Source organism: Falco cherrug, chromosome 5, assembly GCF_023634085.1.
Source record: "Falco cherrug isolate bFalChe1 chromosome 5, bFalChe1.pri, whole genome shotgun sequence".
NCBI lineage: Eukaryota > Metazoa > Chordata > Aves > Falconiformes > Falconidae > Falco > Falco cherrug.
Window position 1 is genome coordinate 55,194,419 of NC_073701.1, and position 27,235 is coordinate 55,221,653.

Genomic DNA, 27,235 nt, shown 5'->3' on the forward strand with positions numbered 1-27,235 from the left:
CTAAAGGAAAAAAACCCAAACAAAAAAACCCCACAAACCCAAAATGTAGTTTTTGTGGACAACCTGCCTGGGTATCCAAACAATATCAGGTTATCAAACACAGGCTTATACAGAGCTGGAATATCTACTGCTGACTTCCCTAGTTTTTCATCCTTTTCTGGATGTTTTAGGACCATATTCATTCCTGAAGAGATTTATTGCAAATATAACTTTGACACTGCATAAGCATTAACTATCTGTGTCACAAAAATGTTAATTTTTTCAATATGAAAGAACTTGCTATTCTTCATTAGGAAATGCAAGAGAACACGTCATCTTTACCAGCCAGCATACCAAGACATATTAACTTTGATTTTTCAGGACCATTTGAGGATTGATTGGTTTCTTTTTTATGTATTAAACCCCAGCAGTTTTACTGTTGTGGTAACACTAAGAACCCATTTATACAGTAGGAAAATCAGTGTTGACAGAGGTAGCCCATAGTTGTAAGCTCTTAGCCCTTTGTTTACAGCAACATGATATTGTCAAGGCAGGTGAAGAACCCTTCACAGAAAATGAGGATTCTTCTGTAGGAATCAAACTCTTCAAAGTCATTCTTGCCAAGCAAGAGTCATGGAGCTGGTCATGATTATCCACGCTACATTTATAGGAACCATGCTGCCTTTTCCCTAGAACTTGCACAGGAAAAAAACCACTGAAATGGTTGATTCAGTTAAGAGGCACTTGATGGAACGTAATTCCTGTTTTTAGAAAATGGGTGGCTTTTGGCAGCTAGAATAAGTTCAAACAACTTCTACACCTTCTTGAGCAAGCAGGCACTGACTGTGCTTTAAGATTAGTGAGCGATTACTGGTCTGCCAGCTTTAGACACAGTCCAGTGGGTATTATCAAAAGATTATGTGACAATATATTAGCACTGCCATTTCTTTCTAGCCATGCAGTTTCCCAACCCCTGCCCTGAATAAAGCATTAACGCTGTGTACTTCTTTTTCTAAAACAGGCTACTGCTTTATCATTCTACAGCATTTTTCTTCACAAACATGTCTTGTTCTTAGAAATTAACAACAAAGAGACATTGTGGCAAGCTTCCATGACCCTGATGGTGGTACCGCTTGGGCTGTCAGTGATGTCTTTGAGCATGATAGGAAGGTGTACCTAGGTAATACAGAGCTGTCTTTTCTTGTGGTGCTACAGGAAACTTTGTAGTTTTTGTAAGCTGCAGCATCAAAAGACAGACAGCGATGTTGTTACAAGCAGCCATTAAATAATTTTCTCTGCTTAATGGAAGACTGCTGCTTCACTGAAGGAGGAATGAAACTGATACCACGTGGTTAAGCAGAAATGAAAACACAATGCAGAAATACTTGTTTTAGAAGCTTGTGAAAAACATCAGACCTAAATAGGTTAAAGGTACCTAATCAACTTGCTTTATAGTTCAGAAAATAGTTACGTATATATTTTTAAACAGCTGCACAGAACCATATGAGGAATTAAAATCTAACAGGGACAGAGGTAAGTAGCACCAGTCTTACTGTTGCTCACAGTTCCCATTTTGGAAAAAGCCTTGTGTAGGATTTTATTCTTCCTCTTTCCCAGAGGTAGAACACACTGCTTTGAATTATGAACAACAGTTTCTGTATTGTCTCTTTTGTTAAAGTTTTCCATCTATTCAACAACATCAGTTTCTAAGGAAATATGAGCAAGTACAGCTTGCATTTAAATTTGTTCTCTCACCTCAGTGTTTCTTCTTGCTGCAAAGCAGTCACGTGTTGTCTTGCAAGATGCTGTAATAAGGTTCCCTGTGACCGTATAAAAGTTCACTAGTGGCCACTGTTAGGTAGCAGGGCAGTAAGAGAACTGGCTTATAAATCAGGAATTCAGTCTTTAGAAGTGTGCCACAGCTTGATCCTGTGGAAAGGTTTAACTGAAGTTCATTAACAGAAAGATAGGAAGTTTGATAGGCAGTTTATTTTTTCTTTCCCCAAAAGTGCAGCAGTGAACAGGGTCCTCTGGAAGGGCACTTTCTAAACAAATGTTCAAAACAGCAGAAGTATGCTTACAACATGCTACAGCAAAGTATGCTCACATACAGACAGAGAATACTACAAATAAAATTAATTTTCACTGAATCACAATAAATGACAACTGGTTCATTATGATGAAATTTGTATTTAGCTTGTAGAATCAGACTTAAGTTTTTTAACTTGATTGAAAATGTATTATACCTGCTTTGGGTGTGTGTTTGCATGTATGTATTCTTGTTACAGCTTTATTCCTCAAAATAAAGCCAAATTTACTGGGTCTATGCTGGGTAAGCATGTACTTGCTGTATTCACTTGTGCTGAAGTGATGATACTGAGTGGTTTTTGGTTTAGGATAATGTATAAAGTTATTAACTGCATTTCTCCCTGTGTAATATTTACTTTTCCAGATCAGATCATTAAAATTCACAGCTCTGCTTTTGGTAATAACGATTTAAAAATTAAATAAATAACCAAAAAAAAAATCATCACATTTTACCTAAACCCAACTCTGTACCAGTAAGGCCCATTCATTTAACACAAATGCCTTCAGTGACAAGGTACAGATACAGTCGCAGCCAAATAGCATATGAAATGGAACATGCAGGAAGACCATTTAGTTTTAAAATCACTTGGTTGGGAATTTGACTCTTATCCAGATCTAAGTTCCTTCATAGTGTGTTTTTTTTTTAATCAAGGATAAGAATTAACACTGTTCATTCAAGGCTGTAAAAATACTTAGAATTAACTCTTCATGGAAATAGACACCAGACAAGTTCCTGTTCTTCCTTCAGCTACATGCTTTTGCTGAACAGTTCTTAAGTCTTTATCAAAAGTGGGAGTGAAGCAGGTATTTTACTGGTTAAGTAAGGACTGACTAATTTCATTCTGAATTTCAATTTAATACATTTACTACCTATGACAGATTTCATGTATAGCGTGGTTCTCAGACAGTGAGTGTGTAAGTTATTAAGCCTAGTTACAAAATGCTTTACGGGTATGTGCAGATAGCAAGTATTAATTTGGGTAAAACACCTGGTCACATGTACTGAATAGCCTGTATCAATTCTGTCAACTTTCATATTAGTTATTAGGCAAAAAGTGAAATTTTCTTTTGAATGATTCCTTATTATGGCTTAAGATCACTTTAAGAAAAGATAGTGCTGTGAGTTGCATATCTGTACCCCTAACAGTTTTTTTTTCTATTAAGAAGCAACATAACACACATTACTTGCACTGAAACTCAACTCAAGCGGGAACTTGACACATGACCTAGATTTGATAGAACTGTCAAGGGTTTAACATGCAGCAATCAACGTATTTCATGCTAGCCTCCAAACAGCTACCAAAATAAAGTTTAAATGAAGAACAAGTCTCCATTGCTAGAGTTATCTGAGCAAAACACTACAGAAATGAACTTGAGGTTTAGCTCAGTGTGCAAGTAAACACTTGAGAGCATGAAAACAACTTTGGTTTTGTTTTTTGAAGACAAAACAGAGTCTGAAAGATATTGATGGGCAATACTAAGGCTTGAGAAACAAAAACCAGGATAAAGCTACAGTTGTAGTGGAGAAAAAAAAAAAAAAGTCCTGAGTATTCAAAAGCATGTAAGTTGTCTGAATATCCAAAAACCTCTGCATTTTTATACAGATGCTCCAGCTGAAAAGTTACCTTTCAAGTAATTTTTTTTTCTCCAAATATTTGGTCACTCTAGAGATTCGAAACTATGAGTGAGATTGAAGACAAAAACTCTGTAAAAATCTAACCTGTAGACCACCACAGAAGTTTGCAACTTTAAGCTACATGAAGGAAAACTTCTGTGCTTCAGAATTAAAAGTGAAGAAAGTTCAACTTTTCTTGTAGCATTGATGTATCCAGTTTGTGGGTCTGTGCGCTGGGCTATGCAGCTTCACAGTTCGAAAGAGTCATTACTTCGTTGCCTACTTATTAATTACTTGTAGAAAGGTTTTTTTGACAGAAGTTGAAATCATCAGGCTCTCTGGGTAAAAGATCCAAAATAACAAACCCAAAGACTAAATAGTTGTGCCATAGTTTGACAAGGGAACAATCATCTTGCCTGATAACACAGTTGATTTGCCCATGAGCAACATGAGCTTGTCTTGCAAAAGATACACAATTCAGTGTTTCCAGAAGGTGTTTTGCCAATGAATCTATACAGAAGTTTATTCTAACACAAGTTCAGGTGTTTTTCAAGACTTCCAAAGATACTCAAGTTTGGGTATACAGGATGGCTGCATTTCAAGGTGAGCCTGATCAGAAGGTTGAAAAGACAACATCACACTTCCAAAGGGGAACCAAGTGACAGCATACTGCAGTCAGGTGTCTGACAGGCAGTCCTTTGGTGTGAAGGCCACTTACTGCAGGTTCTGAGTAGTTAGGTCTCAACCAAAAAGCAACTCTATGAAGCACGTGAACTGCCCAAAACAGCTCTCTTAGCCTAACTTCCAGTGAGCAAACTAGCTAAAAATAAATAAATCATTGCTTTCAAAATAGTTTACCTTCAAGAATCTAATCAATGCAAGATGTTAGACAATACAAGACATTTGGATGTTAGAGACAGGTCAACCCTACTGTGGTGCCCCAGTTTGGTTTTTTGTGGATCTTTTTTTAGTTTTACCTCTGTTCATATATTAAAACAGAATTAAGAGTTAGCTCAAGACACAGGCACACTTATTTGAATACTTGTTAGTCTCCACACTCTTGTTTAACTCACTAAGAAGCCTATATTAAACCCTAAGAGTTTTTTCAGTAGTACATAGTAACCCATTCCAGCATTTCAAACTAGAAGGAGGTTGAAATTACATTCTTGTCTGCAAGCTACCAAAGATGTCCTACAAGATTCATTGGTCTCATTTGAAGTGGTCTCTTTGAGAGTATTTAGCATACAGATTTTAATTCTGTACAAGACACTTGCTAGTCAGATCCTGTGGTTTTGACTACTGTCTTCCTACGCTATTCTAGGCTAGTTTGCTATTGTCATTAACAGCTTTGATCTTGATACAGGAAACCTACAATTAAACATAGCTCTAAAAAGTCTGACATTGAATATGGGTGAGCATTACTGTGCAATAGCACCTGCCTATCTAATCCAACTCAAATATGCATTTACTGATTTTTAGAACAAAATAAACTGTTCAGATTCATAGGCATAGGTTCACCTCTGTGTCTGTGATGTGAAAAATTACTTGAAAGACAAAAGTGGCAATCAACTATCTGAGCAAGACAGATTAGCCGTGTCTAACGATTTAGTTAGAGTTCAGCTGTAAGATACACATATTGCACAAGGCAACCAGCTAAAGACAAGGGGGTTTCTTCCAAACAGGGTTTGGATAGCCCATTAAAAGTCTTCCAGCTGCGATCAACGAGAGTTACAGAGACAGACCTGCTGCAGTCACTGGAGAAACTGGTCAGTGGGAGCTGATTGCAAGAGGCTCTTAAGTGCCTTGTAAGGACTGTGCAGAAAATCTCCGAGCCCGAACACCATGACTGCTGAACATGAGCCGTGGGTCAAACCTGTACCTAGGGAAAGGAACAGTCTGTGAGCGACATAGTGACCCATAGCCCATAGTGACCGACACTTCTAGGAACAGCTGTTTCTAGAATAGCTCTCGTACAAGGCTACAGGAATAGCTGCTGTCTTAATACTAGGCGGTGGGGACAATCTCACTACATATTACAACGGATGCGTTATAATGACACAACTAGGAAGCTGATAGTCTCCAAACACACGCTAGCTACAACATACCAATAGCACAGTTATCAAGCATTTAGGAGATGCATTCTAACAGAAAGCTTTGGTGCCTCAAGTTACAAATGTATGTAGCACAACTGCAAGGACATTTTAAATAGTGCTTAAAAAAGCTCCAGTCCAAATGATACTGAGTAAGGTAGTTTTAAGGTAAGAAGTGCTACACCACTTGCAACAGCTGACTAATACATACACCTAGGTCCCCACAGGAAATCTTTGCCAACAGCATCTCAAGGAACAATGAGAGCAAGTATTTGGAAAATGCCTGCCTAAAGAAACTTGCAGAGCTTTTCTTTGTCTGCAGACAAACCTGAGGTCACTTGTCTCCAGCTACTTAGAATAGCTGAAGCTTACAGCTGTGCCAAGTCAACAGTAGCTGACAAGATTAAAGTAGTAGTATTAATACCATCAAGTTATATATGGTAGGTTAAAATAAAATAGAGATTAAGCATTAAAAAATAGAAGCATCAAGAAAGCATCTCTATTAAACAACTGAACATATGTCAGTAAGATTATATTCCATCATAAATACCTCTATAAAAGCTGATTTTTAAAAATACATAGTTATATTTAAAAGTATTATAATAATGGATCTGCATTTACCCAGGATCGAAGACACCTGGTGTACGGCAAGTTGCTCCTGAACAGGACTGCAGCATCATTAATCGATAGTTCATCTTTTCTAGAATTTCTTGATCAATTGTTTTAGCAATGTTATTGATCTGGTGTGGATCTGCGGTCAAGTTATATACTTCCACAAACACCTGTAGAAGAAAGATCCTGCACTGTATTAAGTCCTCAGTGCTAATTAACACTTAATCATATTATATGGGAAGAGCACTTTATAGCAGCACATATTCCCAAATGTTATTTTCAACTACGCTGCAGCATCACCACACAAGCTGTATTTACCCTTACCCGTGCAGCTAAGTGGTCAAAGACAACACAGTGTGTAGGTAAAGTTAAAGTTTTGTGACAGTGCAGTGCTGTTGGAAGAGTTTTTACTTTCACCTAAAGTACTCACCTGCTACACTACGGATTTTTTTCTAACGCATAAACGGAACCTGTCTTATGACTGTAAAACCACAGCAGGAGGCCATGGCTAAGCTGGGTGTCTTTTCATTAAGGGATCAAAATACACAATTTCATGACCACTGCATCACCTTTATATGCTCTTCAGGTACTTTCAGCTGTCAAACTCAGACACATGTCTTGACTAAATGTACAAAATATGCTCAATACAAGTATGCTATAACCCTAATACAAGAAAGTTTTTTTGTGTGCATATGCTTTGAGAACCTTTTTGTGTGCTCTGAGAAGGTTTGTCTGGAGGATTTTGGGGCAGATTTTTGGTACATCAAATCTCTAAACCATTCTGTGGGACAAACACTAGTTAACTGTATCTCAATAATTCAGCTCATATTTTGTCTGTGCTAGAGTGAGGCCTGATTGCAGATGACGTTGATTGAAACTGGCTGGGTTGTGTCTAACTTAAAGATGCATCTGGACAGACTTTGGTTGTAAGCTTTCTTGTAAGATTTACTGCAAGGTTTTGAAAGCCACATTGCTGCATCTTCCCAATACCGTTAGTCTTAATTTAGCTGACCTAGGTAAACTGAGTGATCAAGAAATGCTATAGCCATACCTTCTTACTGGGGATAAAAAACAAAAAAAAACCCAAAAACAGTGACACAAAGTGTATTATCAGATCAACTTTGGGGTCTACTTTTCTCAAGAAAGCTGCAACACTCATTTAACTTCATCATAAATAGTCATAAAGTAGAAAAATAAAATGCATGGTCTGCTCATCAGCATTTTGGTCTCCTATACAGTCTTTCTTGCTATCTCACTACAAAAGACATCTTGTAATATTTAGTCCCCTGGTTTCAGTTTTTCATTGCAGACCACCTGAAAATGTTTTGTGTGGTGGTGTGATGACCAGGGATACCTGCTGTTTATGTATTTATTACACATCTGCTGACAATGCAGTTTACTAGATTTGTGACCCGGTTGCCTCAAACCCAACATGCTCTCTGGAGCAACTGTGTGCAAATGGGCAGAAGTCAAGATCAGCCCTGTAACACACCAAGTTTTGTGCATACAGTGGGTGCTCCACTAGTGAAATTTGAGCAGTTTCTGAAGGGAGGACGTTATGTCCCTTATACCCAAACAACCTATGATAAGGTTAGAGACCTTTCTCACAGTTGTGCCAGGCAAAGAAGTGAGCAATAGAAATTACTAGCCTGGCATTTCAGTTCTCCCCAAGAAAGAGAGTTGCAGGTGAAGGCAAGAACAGCAGAGATACAGGGTAACAGAAAGTATTTGTCGTACAGAAGACCCTGACACATGGAATTAGGGTAGGACAGAGAACTGAACCCAGCACAGCTCCCTGTGAGGCTGTTAGGCAATAATCATAGTTTAGGTCTCTTCCTCACTCCACTCCCAGCCCCCCTTTTTTTTTTTTCTTCCTAGAACCTCAGAGTTCTAGTCAAACAGTCTCACCAGTAGATAACTACTTCACTGTTTATCTTGGAAGCAATGCTAGTCTGGTTTTCAGAGTACTTTATGGAAACCTTGAGAGCAGATAAGAGTGCAGACAGTCACTCGCACAGTTGTGAACAGTTGATGTCTGCTAGTCAGACAGAGACTTACCTCCCGGTCATCAAATTCACAGTACTGCAGATCCCAGGAAGTTGACAGTGTCCTTACACAAGCATATGTGTTGTTGTAGGAATCTTCACAGACACAGTCTGGGAAGCAGTGCTATGAAGTGAGCAGTGAACAAAAACATCAGAGCAGGAAAAAAACCCAGATGAACCAGCGATAGTATCCCTAGAGTCTATACCAGCTCAAGCCAACAGCAGTTAACTGACAAACACAAGAATCAGTCTAACACATGCAAGTCTCCACTGGGGATTTTGAGGAAAACATCTTCTAAATTTGAGAAAGTGTTGTTAAACTCACCATGATTAAGCGCATTTTGCCTGGGAAGCTGATGTAGACTGAAGAGAACAGCACAACACCCACTACTGAAGAGAACAGCAATGGGATGCTTTACTTTAAGCAAGCTTTCTTTAATTCAGGAACTAGATAGTGACTTAAGTAATAGTCACAGACAAGAATTATGCGATGAGGTCACTGGGAGTTTAGAAAGAGCATGATGTCGCTGCTACCCACATTGCCAAGCCCACACCTTCCTGCATATTTCTCTAGCCCTGAGACCTTATAGATTCCCACTGACAGGGTGACAGCGGGCTGTATGGTCATACAGACATGACTTCTGCAGAGCTCTATGTCTCCCTCCAGTTCTTAAGCATGGCACAGGACCTGCAGAGCTAGCTTCTACTTACCAAGACACTGGGAGCTTACTTACAGGTTAGTCCATACAGCAAACAGCTTTAATTCAGCAGCTATTTTCTAATATTAACAAATCTTGTCTTGCTTACTGTGACTCCAGGTCCTAGGCCAGGACAGGTAGGATCACTGCCATTGTATCCTTCACCTTGGTACTCCACCAAGAAGTCTGATCTCCATGTCACATTTTTGTCTCCTCTCTAGGACAAGAGGTTAATGGGACTTAGTATCCACTCCGCTGTGAAACAGCGGCTCTCCATGCCTGGTATAAACTGCCTTGTAAGTATTAGTGTTAAGTCATGGTCCCTAGTTTGAGTCAGTCTTAAAATAATATTTAGCTTTAAGTTACAATGTCTTGTGTAACTAGAAGACAAGGATCCAACTCCAAAAACATTAGAACCCCTTCTTCTGAGGGCTTGAAAGTAGTCTTCAATTTATAAGGAATCATGCAGCGATACCAAATAGCAGCCATGTGGCCAGACACTACTATATTACAGACAAGATCCCTACAACAAGGCCGTTTCTCTTGAGTTTGTATCAGACTACTGCAACAGATGGAAAAAGATATCCTCAGCATGAAAGATAAACAGCTTTAAGAAGCAACCAAATTTTAAATTGCTCCATTTGTAGCTGCATTTTAAAAGACCAACAGAAGTTTAAAATTAATACACAGCACCATCACAGGCATATACAGCAAAACAATGAGTTTCAGTTTTGATTCCATCAGAATTTGAACTAGATGCCTTTTACCTGCTTCTGTCTAAAGAACAGCTTAAGGTTTGGATACAAGGTTTTAAAAGCAAAGCACTGTTTTAAATCTGGATGATCTCCTGTGTTTCCAAGTAAGCTGCCTTCAATTTATAGACTAAATTTAATTAAAACTAAATGGATCAACTGCAAGCAGCTTTATTTAAATAGGCTTCTGCTCACTTATTGGAAAGGTCAGGTTTACATTATGAAACCACAGGCATCTTTCCAGAGGTTAGGGGGAAACACTAGTTCTACTAAAAATTGAGACAAACCAGAAATTTAAGAAGCCTACTTTTCTCCTATGTCTGTGCTGAGAAATCCCAAGGAAAAGGGGAGGAAGGATGCAAGGTAGGAACAACATACAGTATTCAAAACAGGAATCATTACAAATGGCAGGATTAGCCAAAAAATGACAACTTTCTATTACAAAATAACTACAGAGCTGCAGGTCTTATGAAAATACATATACATTTAAACAAGGTACCTACTTTTTAAACTAAGCTACGAACACCCCCTGTGAAAATAACATCAAGGGAAGAATCTGGGTTATGAGTTGACTCAGTCTATCGAAGGAAGTAGTATTCACTTTGAAGAATAACCCCTGCGAGAATTAGTATTTACTTGTCTGCCTGTCTACTTACCAGCAGTGGCAATAGTGACATCCCATCCATCTGGGTCTTATTCAAGTCATACCCCGCAATATCCAGAATAGTGGGACCCAAATCAATATTTGCAACAAGCATCTGCCGGGTAAAGAAAACTCACTTCAGAACACCAGAGCCTAACATATGTAATAATGAGAATTCTGTATTTTAACTACTTGTAATTTTAGGTACACCTAAACACTACTTAATTTCATCTTTCTAAGCTAATGGACCCTATAACATTCAAAAGCAATGACAGGGTCTTCGGAAAGTGAGCTTCACACTTCATTTACTTCTGTAGCCTGCAATTACTTAAATTTACTGATTCAAGCAAGAACACAAAGCTTTTTAGACTGAGGTCTTTGCACTTTCCATCATTCATGTATGCAATTTAATTCATACATATATATGCAGGAGGATAAATTATTACCTCAAGTTGATAACTGTGAAACAATATTAAAAATAAATCTGTACTCCAATTTCACTTTTCTTACCTTGCTTGTCTGATTTGGTTTTATCCCTGGTCCTCGAACTAGCAATGGAACTTTGATATCAAACTCATATAACTGCCGTTTGTCTATTGGCAAAGAAAACTGGCCTATACAATAGAAAATGGAAAAAGTTAAAACATAAACTAAGAGGCCATTTAAGAGTCTTGTGTTACATAATTTCCAGCAGCCAGTTTAAGTCAGAAAAGGTTCTTAACCTGAACTACATCCAGACAACTTCAAAGTATAAGCCTATCTTACAGTTTAACAAGTTTGATACCACATTTTTAGCTGCACAACATCATACAGACAGGTCTTTGACAGTTTTTTACTGTTTAACTCCTTCACGGCAACTCTTCCTACAGAAGAGAGAAGACATTTCCTCCATTTCTATACTAGGGGGTTTTTTTTGTATACCAGGATACATCGGTAGAGATTAATGCTAAAACCCAGAACCAACCAAACAATAAAATCCCTAAACACCCCACACTGCAACTCCAGATGGTTTTGCAACTCAAATCAGTACTTCTCGTTTACAGTTTTCCACAGCTTCTGTTCCCATTTTCTGGAGTGATCATGAGGATGAAATGTTATGTAATTCCTGGATCTTCTACTAATATTCAGTAAGCAGTGAAAATTTTACCAGTGTGGAAGCCGTTGTCTGATGTGTAAAAGATATACGTGTTGTCCAGTTCTCCATTCAGTTCCAGTTTCTTGATTAGCTTCTCTATCAGGTCATCTACCGACAGCAGAGTTTGCCATCTACACAGAGTAATTCATAGTAGAATATGAAAGATTGAGAATAATTCTGACTGCAGGTAGGGCGTTCTTATTGTTTCAAGTCAACAGTGCATGCACTATAACTGGATTATTTTGCTTGCAAATCCTGAAAACAAACTTCATAATTACTACACTGTACTTTTGGAGGCTGCAATTTAAGATAGGAAATAGACTGTTTGTCTTCAGTTCTTATTAATTTTACTCTGTAGTTTCTGAGAAAGACATGAAAACACTGATTACTTATCTGGAGACAGTCAAGACCAACTTTGAAGCAACACTGTGGCAAAGAGTCAGAGTTATCTCCTGCAAGGTCACTTACTATTAGTTCTTCCTATGTAGGTTTTAATATTAAAATACAAGACTGACACCAATTTATTACCATTATGGGATCCTTTTTGCTTGATATCGACATCAGTTATTTTGTATTATTCATATAATATCAGGGTCCATTATTCCAGTACAGCTAAACCCCCTGAACAGCTAGCTACAAGTTGTTACCTTTGTCATGGGGTTTGCTGCTGAGACAAGTGACTGCTCCTGTTAAGTCACCAACAAGCCTCCACAGACTATTACGCTGAATAACTAGAGTTACTCAATTCTTGGATCCTGTTGTCTCCAGGCTTAATTTAAGATTTTTTGTTGCATGATTTTACTTTCATGTTTTGCAGAGTAAGAGCCTGAAAACTTTTGTTTTCCATCTCCAAAGTGACAAGCTAATGCCCCAAAACTGCTTAACGCTGAGTTTGTTTCAGAGCTTTTAAAGAAAATATACATACAGCTTAAATAAATACGCTTCCTTTCTATGAAAAGAAGGGAACAAGCTTATCTTCACATTACTCCCTACATCCCCTTTTATAAAAATGAATCAAGCACCCGCCTTGGCCAGTCAGGTATTCCCATGTAAAAAGACCACAGTCTGAGAGTCAGGGTTAATAAATCAGATTAGATGACAGATAATCACATTTGACATACATCATGTAAGAATCTGGAATTCAAATGAAGTAGAAGGTAAGGCAATTTTTTATTAAAAGCTGTTGTGCACTGAAAAAGAAGCAGTAGAGACACTGAGCATTGATGAGTCTTTTTTATGATCAGTGACGGCCGCATTTGGGAGTAAAATATTTCTTAAGTCAGTGACAGGTTTCTTTGCAAAAAGTAAACCAAAAGTCAGGTCTGCCAAAATGATGCCTGACAACTATCACAGATAATTTGACATGTATTGTCAGACTTACTACAACCCTTTTAAAAAATACACCTTTTCTTCTTTTTTTTTTTTTAAAAAGTAGAAATCTTAAGCAACAAAAAATTTCTTACCGCTTTCTATAAGCATCATCAAGGAACTGTATTGAAGAGTTAGTCATTGGAGTCTTTGCTTGTCGAATTAACCAGTGCTTGTTCTGAAGTAGACAAAAAGATTAGTGAGAGAAGTATCAGCTTTTAAACCTTTCTTAGACCATTTCAACAGAAATGTTGTTTAGGGTAAAACATCCACATGATTCCTGTGAAACAGCCAGGCAATGCTATCAAACTGACCTGACTCCAATTTTCCCCCCTTGGTTCATGTAAAAATCTAAGTTGCAAGTGTAGAATGTATTACAACCACATTAGGTGAGAAGAGTCTTACCTCTGTGAGAAGAAAATAGCTATGGATCTTTTCAAAGCAGTTCAGGGAAGAATCTTGTGAAAGGAGCTAGGGAAGGGTCTCCCAGAGATAAAAGCCTGAGACAGGCCTGATGGAAAAAGAAATTCTGAAGGATCGAGCAGCATTGCAAGATTGGACTTTGCTGTCAAAGTATGGTTCTTTTGGGACTGAGATTGGCAAGCACTCTTACGGAGGTAGAGAGGTGAGAAGAAACTCCTGTATCCAAAGCAGTTAGGACTACCTAATTTATAGACAGGTGAGGACAAAATCTGTAATGGTGTCACTGTCAGATTCTCACTAGCCTACGAACTCAGGACTGAAGACTACTGGAGGGGAGCAGAAACATTACCATTTTATTTGGATTTTTTTGACTCTGGAACAAGAGTGTTTCTTTAGCTGAAGCATGATTGATTCTTCTAGCTGCAACCCCAGCTTCCACAATCAGCCCCTACCCTTCTCCCCTCACCCATCCCCCCAAAGTAACGGAGATGATCTGACTCGTGAGAAGTGATACTCCCACATCCTGAAGCACCAGTCTGAACAGGGTCAGCTGCTGTGCAAACACATGGGAAGGTCTGTTGTGAACAACCTGAAGGCTAGTATTAGTGGGGAGCCAAATAAAGGAGAAAGTCATGTCAATGCAGCTTTACCCTTTTCATTTAGTCAGAGGTGACCCATTCATCACCCTCAGCTTCAGCCTGTATTTAGTTGGTCACTCCTCTCTGTAGAGCCTCTCATTACGCAATCTCCCTCCTGTCACAAGTGAATGACTGAACAGGCTCAGGCTTTTGGGACTCACAATGATGTGACTCATATCTCCTCCAATTATTCAGCTCCCCTCTTTTCTGTTCTTGCCAACTGAAGGAAAGATTTTTGGCCTGGAGACTTAATACCATGTCCAGTTTATTTTGATTCAGTTGTATTCAGATCTCTTTTATAGTAGCTGTGCAACAATTCTCTGGAGAGATGCTAAGTGTATTTCAGCAAGAAAACACAGCATAGTCAAGACCAAACATCTATGAGTTGTGTGTTGGTTGAGAGAGGAAAAAGTAAGGAAAAACATCACAGACCCCATCCCCAGCTCAGCAAAGTTCTTCAGAGAACAAAGGAGCTGGCAACTTCACCTGTCCACCAACCATATTTCACAAGGTGTGTGCTTAGGAGAGGCCCTCCGTAAGGCACAACCATACTGGATAATAAGTCACCAAGTGCAGCAGAATCCTCTCTTCTGGATTATTTTGTTCTTCGTACCTTTCTCTGAAGTTTAAAAGCTTCACACAGCACCTAAACACCTTTGTGGATTTCAATAAACTTCACGCTGACTCAGGGTCCTCACATCTGCTTCTCTGTCAGGTCTCATTTCACCAATTACATACAAAGCTGTCCACCAATCCTGCTGCCTCCCTACATCCCATTTTCAAAGAAACTTTAGGTCTTGAGATAGCATACCACGTCTTGCCAGCAGAATCTGAACACAGCTGTGCTCCAATTTTGCAGGAAAAACTGCATGCAAGAGAAATACCCAACATTTATCTTAATCACGTTCTCTCTCAGAACACCTTATACAAACCACTCCCTTCTGGGCCATCAATAGTCCTGCTTGGGAAACCAAACAGCTACCCATCATTTGATAAAGTTCACAGCTGAGGATCCTAAGCAGGAATTAAAATGTCAGACTCTGGCCAGTGATGCACAACAGCTTAACTCCTATTTTTCACTTAGAGGTTTTGCCTAGATGGCTCCAACTTTTAGTACCTCTTGCCCACGTACTGTATAAGGAAGCTAGGCAACACTAATTTAGGAATCAAGACTGTACAATGTAAGACTGTCAACCAAGCATTGTAACACCAATGACTTGAGAGTCTAAGCCTATGTATGTATTTACTGCTATTGCAGGAATTATGCTTGCCATGGAAAACAGTGAACCTCAAAGAAGAGTTAGGCTTCAAGACAACACTGCCAGTTACAGAAATGCACACTTAATGATTGTAGCTATTGTGTCTAGGAAGAAGGGTAATGCTAGTCTGTTCCTATCATGAAATCTACTAAGACTATTGTATCCACAGATATTAACTACCAAACAAAGTCCACCCATCATTTTGCTTTGTGTTATACAGGCATATGCAGAGCTTTTGTTCCACATAAGGGAACCCCCACATTGTATTTTTTGGCTAGCTGCTGACTTTGCTGGTCAAGTTATTTCTGGCTCACTATATTAGAAACATTCCATTAAAGTAATGGAGTCTCAAGACAAAGTTAGGGATCCTTTTATGAAGAAAAAACCCCCACAAAAGTCTGATTCCTACTCCCTAGTTCCAAACTTAACAGGTTTGGCTACAATATTTGTTACTGCCTGCAGCCCTTTTCTCCCCCTTCACTCATGTTTTCATATCATGCTGATAAGCACACAGTCATTTTGCAAGTTACAATCTTCAGCTAAAAACAAGTTTCACCCTGTACTACGTGAGTCACAGTGACCTTGGAAGAGGTATCACTGGGCTCCAGATAGGCATTTAGGCCATGTTATCTTAGTCTTAAGATTCAGTACAAATGTTGAATTGAGTCACTGAACAGTAGCGAGTTCTGTATTTTAAACTAATTGAATCAAAAATACAGAACTTTTGTAAGTCAAATATTTCACCAGATTAGCTGTTTGTGACTTTCACTTATTGGCAGAGTAAACCACAGCGGATTAGTCTGAGCTAGACCATATTTGGCCAAGTTTACCGGCAGTGGAAGGGACTGCCCTGTCACAGGGACCTCTGCAACTTTGTCACATTAGGCTCAGCAATTCTGGTTACAGGTTATTTCAACAAATGAAAGGTAAGTTTTCAAAGTCCTTCGTGACTCTGAGCCCTGCAGTTCATGATTTCATGAAGTCCCCTGGTTAGTCTGATGTGCTTGTCACCTAGGGGCAGCTTTGCCATGAGCTCAAGTAATGGACCACCCATCCCCACAAGCAGATGTGCATAGGAAGACAGGGTGCTCATCGTTATTCACCTGACCTTTGCCAAGCACACTACCTATGTGTTCTCCTGAAAGCGCTGAAAGAACATTTTAAGAGCTTCAGAGCAGTCTGGAAATTGGACAAGGTATTAACTTTTTTCCATTTATCAATCATAATTCCATTGTACTGCCTTATTTTTGCCACTACATTTTTTTATTCACAAGATATTATTGTATGCAAATATCTCAGAGTCACAATAAGCATATCTTACCCTGACAGGCTGATTAATGTAACTAGTAGTCATGGTACAAGCCTATTCTACTCACCGTTTAGACTTGACATCCTGGTCAGGGTCATTGTCTACTACTCTCATAAAATGGTGGTATAACCTATGCAGATTCTTGCTACTTAGCTTACCTTCCCATGAATATTAAAATTGCTGTTTCTTGGTGCACTGACATTCTGAAAGCTCTTCATATACTGTGGAGCAGCTGTCCAAGGGGAGTGCGGTGCTGGGGTTGAGATCATCATAAAGAAAGGTTCAAAATTAGATTTATACTCCAAGAAGTCCAATGACATGTTGGCCTGCAAACAGTTTTGTTAGAGAAAATGTCATACCTCCAAAGGAAAAGCAAGTATTTGAAAAATACAAACTAGACTTAACTTAGATATAGCTCAGTAGTAACTGGAAGATTTAAACTATCTCAGAAACTTATTTCTTGCTGATCTACAAATGTCCAGAACAGCAGCTTAAGATGAAAAAAAAAATCTCAAGTGTTCATGTTAAACAAATCATTTCTCCCACATCTCTAAACAGCTTTCTACTTCAGATCTTTACCTTAACATGACCTGGAAAGCTCATCAAAAGTTTGTGCCTATTCCAAGTATCAACAAAATTCACCTGAACTCTGTTTTCATCAAGTAAAATCAGAGCTTTCTTTAATACAGTCTGAGTCTTTCCAAGGCTCTCAGATGCCATCTCCTGCCTAACAGAAATAGCAATAGTTCTGGAAAAAAAAAAAAGTCCAGCCCCACTGTTTATAGCGTATGTTCATTCTGTGGCAAGCTCCTAGTTTATGAGGCATGCCACATTTCTGCTGGTGAAGTCAGAAGCTCTAATGAAGGACAGTGCCAAACTCCACTCACTCATGCCACTTAATTTTCATTTCAGCCTATACACAACTTGAAGTAGCAAGTTAGAAGAGAACCTCCTCTAGGTGAACCTGCTTTGGCAGGGGTTGGACTAGATTTCCAGAGGTCCCTTCTAACCCTGACCATTCTGTGATGCTGTAAGTTCCATTTTGACCTTCCCTTACTCAGCGTTTGAAATTAAAGCTTCAAAGGTATTATTCACAGATGAGTTGTTCACTACTCAAATCTTGCAACATTTTCCTTTCTTGTTTGATTAGTATACCCATTCTGGGTATCCTTTCCTTTCTCTAGAACAAGTAGTACACTAGGAATTCCCTCCCCATCCTTCCTCCTAACTTGTACATCCAAGCAAGCAGGGTTGGACTCCAGTTATATGACAACAGAATTAGGGGAGGAGAAGCCAGTATGATGTAGGTAAACTCATAGAACTTAGATTTTGCTAGGAGCTTAAACTGCAACATGTCAGGACTGCAGTGGACAGATTCAGGTGTTCAGATTCTCAGCGCCAGACTTAAGTACGCAGATGTCCTCAGTCAGGACAAAGCTGCTTGTGCATCACATCAAGCAACACAAGAACTCTGCATAAGCAATCTGCTCCTGTGCGCTGCCCATTGAGCAAATTAAGCTCAAACACTAGCTCTGAAATGCTAAATGCATATTTGGTGACTACAGGCAAAAGGCAGAATGCAACATGCTGGAAATCAAAATATGCTGCTATATCAATAGGTATCATACCACAAGTAAGATGTTTATGCAGCAATGATCTACTGGTCAACATGCTTACGAGCTGCTGAAGGATCAAAAAAAGACCAGTACAATGCCGTAATAGGATAGCCTCACTTCTGGCTTATCAATTCCAATCTAGCTTTAGACAGCGTAAATCTAAATTTAAATCAGACAGTTGTTCAGTACCCTAAGAAACATCAATCAGTTCTGTTCCTAGCAAGCAGCTGTCTATGTTCAAGAACCCACTGGAATGAAACTCTAATTAGTCTCAATGGAAGACTACAAATCAACTGCACAAGGAGACTTCTCTGAGAAGAATCTTCCCGAGTGCCACATGTGACCTCCCAGCACTACCAACTCATACACTGTAACAGCACGTTGAATTAAGACTCCAGCCTGCTGGGTGGAAGAAACGCTCCCCCCACCCCCAAGCTAAGAATATTTGGAACAGGGCCTCAAGAGAGCTAGGACAGCTCTTCCAACTTTCCTTTAAGTATTTGATATCTTTGTTATCTCTTTACCTTAAGGGGGTAAAAAGGCAAAAAACTTCTCCGGTCACCTACACATTTTGCACAGTTCATATATTGCCCTCTCACACTATGGGGGGTTGATTAGCCTCTGATATTTCCAAGTCATCAGTTTGATGTAGTTAGAGATTACAACATACTAACACATCACAGTATCTAACAAACAAAACATGGTATGAAGTTATTTTTACATGCTTAACTTCCCACTGAAATCTTGGCCCAGTTAATCTGTTACAGAAGTTGTGTATTGTAATGAAACACATCCTTCTGTGAAGTAATTTAAGTCATTGCCTACATGCATCATGTTCCTCATGCACTGCAGCAGTTAATACTAGCTTCTCTCAGTGAGGCTACTGGCTAGCAGATGAGCAATATCCCTTCTTTTCCACAGCTCCTACATGCAAACTTCCAATTTCTAAACATACCAAGAGTCTTGCTCTGCTGATTAATGCCCACCCACCAACACGACAGCACAAGCATGTCATCACAAACTAATACAGCCTAACAAACTATCATCCCCTTCCCTCCCCAGCCTCCCCAGTGTAAGGGGCACTGTCTGGTCATAAGCAGCTTCTGTAACACAGGTGTTGCAAAATTTCTTACCAGTACATCTGTGAGATAATCTACACTGTAGTTCTCACCATGCTTTCGTGCTTTGCCATTTACTGAAAGAGTATAGTTGTAGTACTTCGAATTTTTCTCCTGTGAAAAAGAAAAGTCATGTGCATATTTATACAAAGTAACATGTACACCGATTACTTGAAATAATCCAAATAAGCTGCCAACAAGCATTTGTCAAATAGGTTATAAGCATCTGTCATAAGGACACTGCAAGGATTCTCAAAACTGATCTCCAACAACAAAACTTATTTTAGTGCTATCTCACACTGCTTTGGCTTTACAGGTCAGGGGCTTTCCCCAGCCACCTTAGCAGGAGTAGCCTTTGTGAAAGGCAAGGATCTGATATTCAATAAAGGAAAAAAAGGTAAGAAAATTTGTATTAAGTTGTTAGATGCTCTTTGTCTGTTCTTTCATGACCAGAAAAGTTAGAATACAAGTTGGATTACAAAGCAACTGAAATTAAGTATTTTGAAAAAAGCATGGTCACATACCAAAGCATACCAAAAACTCCATCCAGGAGGGACATGACCTACTCCCCCTGCATCCTCTGCTCCGTACTGAAAAAAGACAGACCATGACTCACAGTTTCAGTTATGATGAATAAAAGCTAGAAGTTATCTTTCATATTCATGTGCTTTATTCAACACTAGCCAGAAACCGCATTAAGCTAAATTCAATGTCAGAATGGAAAAAAAAAATAATATATGCACATAAAACCACATGTATAGCCTGTTAAGGAAGTCTGGGTTAAATAGCTAGAAGGACAGTAACTGTAGACTTGTCATCCACCAATAAAACTTAAATTTTATTCCCTGTTCTACTCTGCACATGCAAATACTCAGAGATCCTGGAGAACGTATGTACATCATCAGGTAATGAGAGGTGATCAAAACACACAAGCAACAAGACACTCTTAGGCTTTGTGGTAACAGTTCACAAGATACTAAGGACAATTTCACATAGACCAGCAGCTTCAGTTGCCCTCCCCCAAAATGTGGTATGAACTATAAGCAATGCTAGCCTCTTGTCACCTCAGTGCCAAGCGATCAACAACAACTAGCCTTTAAGCCTGAAAAAAAGGAAAGTAGCTGCTAAATCAGTGCCAAACTCAAAACAGAGGGTGCCTCAGAGAAACACAACGGGTTTTCTCAGGGTTGTCCTCTCCCATTATATGGCTTGCGCTGAGTCAAGAGATGCTCAAGAGGAAGTCAGACAAGTTTCACTTCCCCTAGCTGCCTCAGTAACATCAGCAGAAACAAATTTGTGCCTGGCTTGAAAATTCATTATTCAATTATCCCACCAACATATTCCACCAAGAAATAAAAGGAAAATAATGCTGCCAAGAACCCTGTAACTCATCCAGCTCCAAATACAACTCCATCACACAAGAGGAACACATGATCCTAGAGCTTTCAGCACTGAATTTTATGTCTTACCAGAAGCTACTACAAACCACAGCTGAGTTAAAAACATAAAAAACCCAAAAGCACACATATACAAGTGATTCAGTAATAAAAAGTGTTAGGTAACCTCTGTAAAGAGCTCTGATAATATCTGTTCTCCCAAAGAATTTGCCTCAGTGGGCATATAATATTGAAAATACCATATTAACTCCTAAAAACCCAGCACCACCAGTCCTCTGATTCAAAGGGATATATCAGTCACAAGTATTGAAACAAACCAGTTTTTTTTCTTTAACATTATTCTAACATCAAGCCTGGTCCGGCACTAGTTGGGGTACTGAAGAACAGAATCAAAGCCAGTCATCTTTTCATTTGCCCCAGTCATTAAAATCATTACCTCTAAAAATTAACCCATCTGAATGTGATAAGAAGAGCCTTTGGATTCCATCACCCTTTCAAAACTAGCTTTTAAAAATGGTCAGGCACCTATAGAACCTGATTTTAACCAAGTTACGTTAAAGATTTGAACTTTCAATCTTATTTATCCCAACTCAGCAAAGAGAACTGTTCATTCAAGTAACACAATTTTAAACATTTTGGGGACCCACCATCAGCTACAAATATAAAAATCAGAGTGTTTTGGAAAAGTAGACAAATGCAAGTAACAGTAAAAAAATTAACCAGAAAATACCTCATTCAAATACTTTCCAGCAAAGAATGTTTGATAACCACACATAGTTTTGAGCAGTGCTGGGAAGGTGTATGGTTCTTGAATCTTCTGCCATAACTTGCTGCTACAGTTTCCTTCCAGAGTATTATTGACAACATGATGATTATGTGGATACTTTCCCGTTAGAATGCTAGCTCGACTGGGACAGCAAAGCGCACTGGGAACATACTGGAAAGACACAATGAAGAAATACAAGACTGATATTGTAAAACAACCTTTCCTCAAAAGTTGTGGTTTTGAAAGATCAGCTAATAGGTTGATTAAAATGTTCACCAACATTAAGCATAGTTGTTTCTGGACACACAGAATTGCATCCCAAATATTTTCACTAGTGAAAAGCTGCACATAAAACCAGTTTTAAGTTTCTGCAGCATACACTCTTCAGCCCCCTCCTCCCCCCCCCAGATTAGATGTGGTTCTCATACAGTAGCAACTATCCATTATTTGTCAGTTGATTCACCCCATTATTTTAGCCACGGCAAGACATTAGAATATCAAAAGAGCAAAGTGGGTTTCCAGCATGCATAAAGCTGAAAGTTTTAATTAGCTTCTTTAAGTGCTTCTCAGTTTGTAATAAAAAAAATATCCAGATTACTCAGTATTGCTTTACAGCTTAAGGAAGTTATCACAAGTACTTTTAGGAAGTAAAACTTTCCCTCTCAGATTCCAAATGTAACCTTAGGCTATGCTAATTTGGAGACCTAAATGTAGTTAGAAATAGAATTTTAAAAACACACACACACGTACAGACTTCATAAAAGTATTACCAGTTTTGAGACCTTAGATACAAACTACACAAACACATACCTCCCACAGAAGTCCCAATAGTTAAATGTAAACACTTACTGCATTTAGGAAAGTTATTCCCATTTGCGCAATGAGAGCATTAGTCTTCTTTAGGGGGGTCTAGAAGAAAGATACCAAAAAGAAATCAGCTAGGAATGTAAGAATGCTAGGTAAAGTAGGGGAGCTGAAGCAGTCGTATGACTACCTGAACAAAGGTTTGCCACCCCAGTTTTTAGGCACTGCCCAGGCAAGCCACTCGGACTGCCTTTTCGCCAGGGCCGCCTCGTGTGACGGGAGCGGTTACGCAAGTCAGCCCAAGAAAGCCAAAGTATGGGGAATTTTCAGGAACCACCTGCAGCTGCAGAGGCTGCACTAGAGAAGCCCCAGCCTCGACCGGCTTGAGCCTCGGTGGCTTCCCAGGGAAGCTTCGCTCACCCGAGGAAGCTCACCACGACGTTCCCTTAGCGGGGCAACTCAGCCGGTAGGCGCGGACAGAGACCCTGTCCCCGGCTGGGGGCTGGGCCCCAGCGGCGCCGCTCGTCACCCCAGGCCCAGCGGCCGGAGCGACCCTCGCCTCACACCGTGCCCTCTCCCAGTGTCCCCAGCCAGGCTGCGCAGCCTCGGCGGGCGGCGGGCACCCCCACGGCGAGGCCGAGGCCTCCCACCACGCTCCCACCGGGCCCCACGCACGACCCCGCGCCTCCCGCTTCCCTCCCGGGCGGGCCCGCGGCGGTGACCCCCGGCCGGCCGGGCTGGCGGCGAGCTACGCGGGAGGCCAAGGGCCTGGCGTTACCATGCCGCCCAGGCAGACATCCTGGTCGTCGGTGAGGACGAGCACCACGTTGGGCCTCCGCGCCTGCCGGGCTGCCCCCGCCAGGCTCAGCACCAGCAGCGCGGCCAGCGCCAGCCCCCGGACCACCGCGGCGGGGGCCATGGCGCAGCAGCAGGGACGGGCGGGCCACCGGGCAGAGGGACGGACAGAGTCGGTGCCGCTCAACCCCGCGACGAGACCCTCGCAGCCGAGAGCGGAGCCCCGAGCAGCAGGGCACAGGCCCGCCCCGCCCCGGCATATGACCCGGGGGAGCGGCGGGGGGGCGGGGGGGGCGGTGTCACGTGGCCCGGGCGGCAGCCGCGGTGGGAGCGGCCCCGCCTGCTCCCCGCCTCCCCGCCGCCGCAAGGCCCCGCCCCTCAGCGTGGCTCCGCCCCACAGCATGCCCCCGCCCCCTCAGCGTGGCCCCTCCCGCTGCACGCAGCCGGGATAGGCTGTTGCCATGTGGGCGGGAGCGGGGGTCGGTCACTGGAGTTGGGGTCTCGTCCGCCCTGTACCCCCTCACAGACGCCGGCTGCTGCCTGTGGAAGCTGAATACTACGGCGCCTGAGGGCGGGCTACGCAGCATTTTGTTCAGAGGGGGGTCTTTTTAGTTGCAAAATACCATAGCTTGCTACCAAGTTCCTGGCGTTAATCAGCCGAGGCCATCGGTCCGGCAGCGAACGTCTGGCCTGTTTGCAGTGCTATCTCCTCGTGCGTCCCAGACAGTTAATTCTCTCGGCTGGGGGGAAAATATTTTAGAAACGTTGAGGAAAAGCTCAAGGCAGAAACAGACAAGGAGCACGGTGGGGGCAAGGGGAGTGCTGGGCACTTCGGATGTCCAGGGCAATTGCAGCGCGGGCACTGGAGCGGCTGCGGCAGGTCGGTGCGCAGGGCCGGGTCGGTGCGCAGGGCCGGGTCGGTGCGCAGGGCCGTCCCGCTGCAGGCAGCTAGTGCGCTGGGGCGGGCCTGGGGGGAAAGGGCTGCGGCAGCGGCGGCATTACTCAGCGTAGAGGCTGTGGGCATCACAGGATGCGTTAGTGACACAGCTCCCCCAGCTAACAGGTGCGCCAGGGCTGGTGGCCGCACCAACCCTAATATCAGCTCTGCTTTTTACGTTTTACGGTGAGCTACAGCAGCATAATTACAGCCTTGCAGTTGTGTCGCTGAAGTTATGCTCTGCGTTTCCTTATGCGCGTTTCGGCCTTCCTCCAAGGAGGCGTGGGGCGTTAACCGAACCAAGCTCGGGGCTGCCCCTTGCACCGGCGAGGTAACCGGCAGGCCGGCGGCGACCTTCGCGGCAGCCCCGCCACGCCGCGCCAGGGTCCGTCCCTGTGCGTTACCGCCGTGAGGCTGCGTGAGCAGGCGAGACCTCGCCCTCCCCTCAGCAGGTGCAACGCCCCCGCCCGCCGCTGGCCTCTACCACGCCGCGCGGTGTGTGGGGAGGGAGCCGGGGCGGCCGCGGCACTCCTGCCGGGGGAGCGTCCCGACGGCCTGGGCTCTCCCGCCCCCTTCCCGTGGTTGCCCCCCCCGCATCTCGCTGTGGAACGGGCCGAGCCCGGAACTCGGCGCTGCCGGCCGGCCTCGTAAGATGGAGGTGGGGGAGCTGAGCCCGGGCGGCCGGGCGGGCAGCAGTGCCGACAGCCTGGCGGAGGAGGAAGAGGACGAGGACGGTCCTGGCAGCGGCCGCTCCAGCCGCACCTCATCGCTGGTGAGCGGGCTGCTTACCGAGCTCTACAGTGCCGCTGAGGCGGCCGCCCCCTCGGGCAACGCTCGCTCCCGCGTTCTCCGGGAGCTGCAGCAGCAGCGGCCGAGCCAGGTCAAGTACCTGCGGCTGAAAGGTACAGCGCGCCCCGCCGCCCCGCTCTGCCCTGCCCTGCCTGCCGCCCCGCGGGGGCTGGCAGCGGCCCCTGTCACCTCGCTGTTCTCAGTGCCTGCAAGGGAGTCCTGCTTGAAGGGTGTAGTCCCCTCTCTCCTGCCTCCGTGCCTGTGCGCACGTGTCTATATGTATGGATGGATGGATCCTCCTTCACGCGTTACAGCAGCCTCTGCGCGCGGCCGTGCCCCCCGGAGGCTTCCCGTGGGCAGGGAGCTGGTGCCTTCCTCGAACCAAGGGCCCCTGGGCTGCGTCCTCCCTCTGTTTTAGGTGATGAGGAGCAAAAATGGGGTCAGCTAGAGTTTCCGTGGCAGGTTGCATGCGCTTTTGTGCTTCTGTAAGTTCAGTGCTTTTCTTCAGTTATGGTAATGAATCAATGACCAGTTTTCCTCTTATTTTTTTTTAAGCTAAGTTCCTTTTTTCCTTAAGCTAGAAGAGATGCAATGCATACTGTCCCATAAGAGGTAGTTGGTTTTTTCAAGTCCTTTTTAGTTCTAGAGGACTTAAACTAAACCTGACAATTGTAAAGCTTATTTGCAGGTAAGCATGTCTTCCAGGAACAAAAAAGGTGTAATAAAAAAAAGTAGATATAATAGTCAGCCAATCAAAATCTAAATGATAAAGGATTCTTACTAAAGCTGAAGTAGCTACAACACTGTGTGTTTGTGAAAGAATGAGATTTTCAACTCCAAGCTGACCTGGCTAGGAGGGGTGTACAAAGGCCTTTTCTCTCCTGACGTTAAATCATTGTAGACAAGGGGGGGGGGGAAAAGCAAGAGGTGAATAAATGTGCCAGTTCTTCAGACCTGTGCAAACAGCTTTCTGCTTCCGTGTTTGGCTTCTTAATGAGATGGTATGCCATCTGATGTTACAGGATGTAGCTCAGGTTCTTCTGTGTGTTCTGTGGCAATCTGGGAATCAACAAGAAATTTGTTTGGGAATATATTTTGTAGAATTTAAATGCATTAATTTTGCTACAAAGTGAATTGTTTTTACAGGGACAGTTAACTTACATGAGCAGGAAAGAATAAAATTCAGCTCACTGCTTTTGTGGTGACTGTGCAAGTCAGTAGGGATACAACTTAATTTTTTTTCTCTCAAAATCCACAGATGTGGTTTTCAAATACCTTGCCTGGTGCAAATGATTGGGAGTTCCAGCTGAGCAGCATGTGCTGAAACAGGGTAGTGTCTGTAAAATACAGGATGGTTTTACTAGTGGCTCCCCTTCCTTGGAATCATACCTTGCTCTTTACTCTCCCATGACTGAGTGTCCTTTCAGCCTAATTTGTCCTTTTCTTTAAGTTCTCCAGAATTATTGAAGAAGTTTTGCTGTATGAGTAGAGTTTACCATCCCACTAATAGTAGCTTTCTCCTGGATGCATAAATATTTTTCTGATTGGATCAGGTTACCAATGTATGGATTTTTTTGATTGATTTTTCTTCCAGCATCAGGGGGGCATGGTTGTACTGAAAGTGATAGGATTTGAAAACTTAGCTGCAGGGAACAGACAGGTGTTTAGATGCTGGTGGCAAGCTGTACCAGGCTATTACAGGGAAGAGCTGAAGATGCCAGCATGTGATAGGCAAAGACCCAAGCTTTCAGTGGTGAGGTGTGCCTCAGAGATCAGAACAGAGGACTCAAAAAAAAAAAAAAAAAAAAAAAAAAAAAAAAAAATTAATAGACTTATGACATCTCCCCAACAACTCCCTTTTTTTTCCTGGACCTGAAGCTTACTGCATGGGGGACAATAGAAACAGTAGAAGTAAGCTGAGACATTTTGGTGAGCTAAGGGGGTCTGGTGGCACTGTGACTGACCAGTGGAAATAGCTGTGGCCATGAGTGAAGCCACCCAGTTTTCATCTTAGTAGAAAGAGTTCCCCACTTAGAGCTCGTCCTGGAGTTGCATTTCTAGCTTTGCTTGCACCTTCTTGAACATATTCCTTTGTCTGTTACCATTTGTTTATTCCCCATGCACATTTTCCACAGGCAACTTCTGGAAGGTACTGTATTTAAAATTTACACACAGGCTGCACAAATGTAGGTATGTTCTAGCTACGTCTGTTGTGATGTTTCCAATTTATAATGGTATAATTTTTATATCATTATAATTTGAACATTATTATGTGCAATAGGTTGAAGTACTTTGGTTTAAAAGAAAATTGAAGATTTTGGCTCAGATCCTGAAAATGTTTATAACTGGGAATTATCCA

At 42.0% G+C, this 27,235-nt stretch overlaps 2 protein-coding genes across 6 annotated transcripts in view; one reads left to right on the forward strand and one right to left on the reverse strand.

Moving 5' to 3' along the window:
• Positions 1–1,948: 1,948 nt before the first annotated feature.
• On the reverse strand, positions 1,949–23,421 carry GNS (glucosamine (N-acetyl)-6-sulfatase). 2 transcript variants are annotated; one of them, XM_055710573.1, is made up of 14 exons: positions 23,134–23,421; positions 22,401–22,460; positions 21,516–21,722; positions 19,913–19,978; positions 19,404–19,502; positions 16,813–16,980; positions 13,121–13,203; positions 11,670–11,788; positions 11,033–11,136; positions 10,536–10,637; positions 9,237–9,344; positions 8,443–8,553; positions 6,394–6,554; positions 1,949–5,555 (listed from the first exon to the last, which is right to left on the reverse strand). In XM_055710573.1, the coding sequence occupies exons 1-14, from the start codon at positions 23,272–23,274 to the stop codon at positions 5,477–5,479; spliced, it is 1,608 nt and encodes a 535-aa protein (XP_055566548.1). In that variant the 5' UTR covers positions 23,275–23,421; the 3' UTR covers positions 1,949–5,476. The 2 variants fall into 2 exon arrangements, with proteins under 2 accessions (XP_055566548.1, XP_055566547.1); XM_055710572.1 differs by having other exon boundaries at positions 1,949–5,561; positions 23,134–23,420.
• A 1,162-nt stretch (positions 23,422–24,583) lies between these two features.
• The window catches only part of TBC1D30 (TBC1 domain family member 30), a 60,581-nt gene continuing 57,929 nt past the window's right edge, over positions 24,584–27,235 (forward strand). For 2 of the 4 annotated variants that reach the window (XM_027812391.2, XM_055711802.1), the window contains exon 1: positions 24,589–24,989. In XM_027812391.2, coding sequence (XP_027668192.2) covers positions 24,740–24,989 — 250 coding nt within the window. In that variant the 5' untranslated portion in view covers positions 24,589–24,739. Of the gene's footprint in view, positions 24,990–27,235 lie in introns of all 4 variants that reach the window. The other 2 variants (XM_027812390.2, XM_055711806.1) reach the window with 2 other exon arrangements.

Coding starts and splice junctions, on each gene's coding strand:
- GNS (XM_055710572.1), bottom strand. CDS start 23,274: ATGGCCCCCGCCGCGGTGGTCCGGGGGCTGGCGCTGGCCGCGCTGCTG. Junction 21,723..22,400: donor GAATAACTTTCCTAAATGCA/GTAAGTGTTTAC, acceptor GTGTCTTTCCAG/TATGTTCCCAGTGCGCTTTG. Junction 10,638..11,032: donor AACCAAATCAGACAAGCAAG/GTAAGAAAAGTG, acceptor TTTACCCGGCAG/ATGCTTGTTGCAAATATTGA.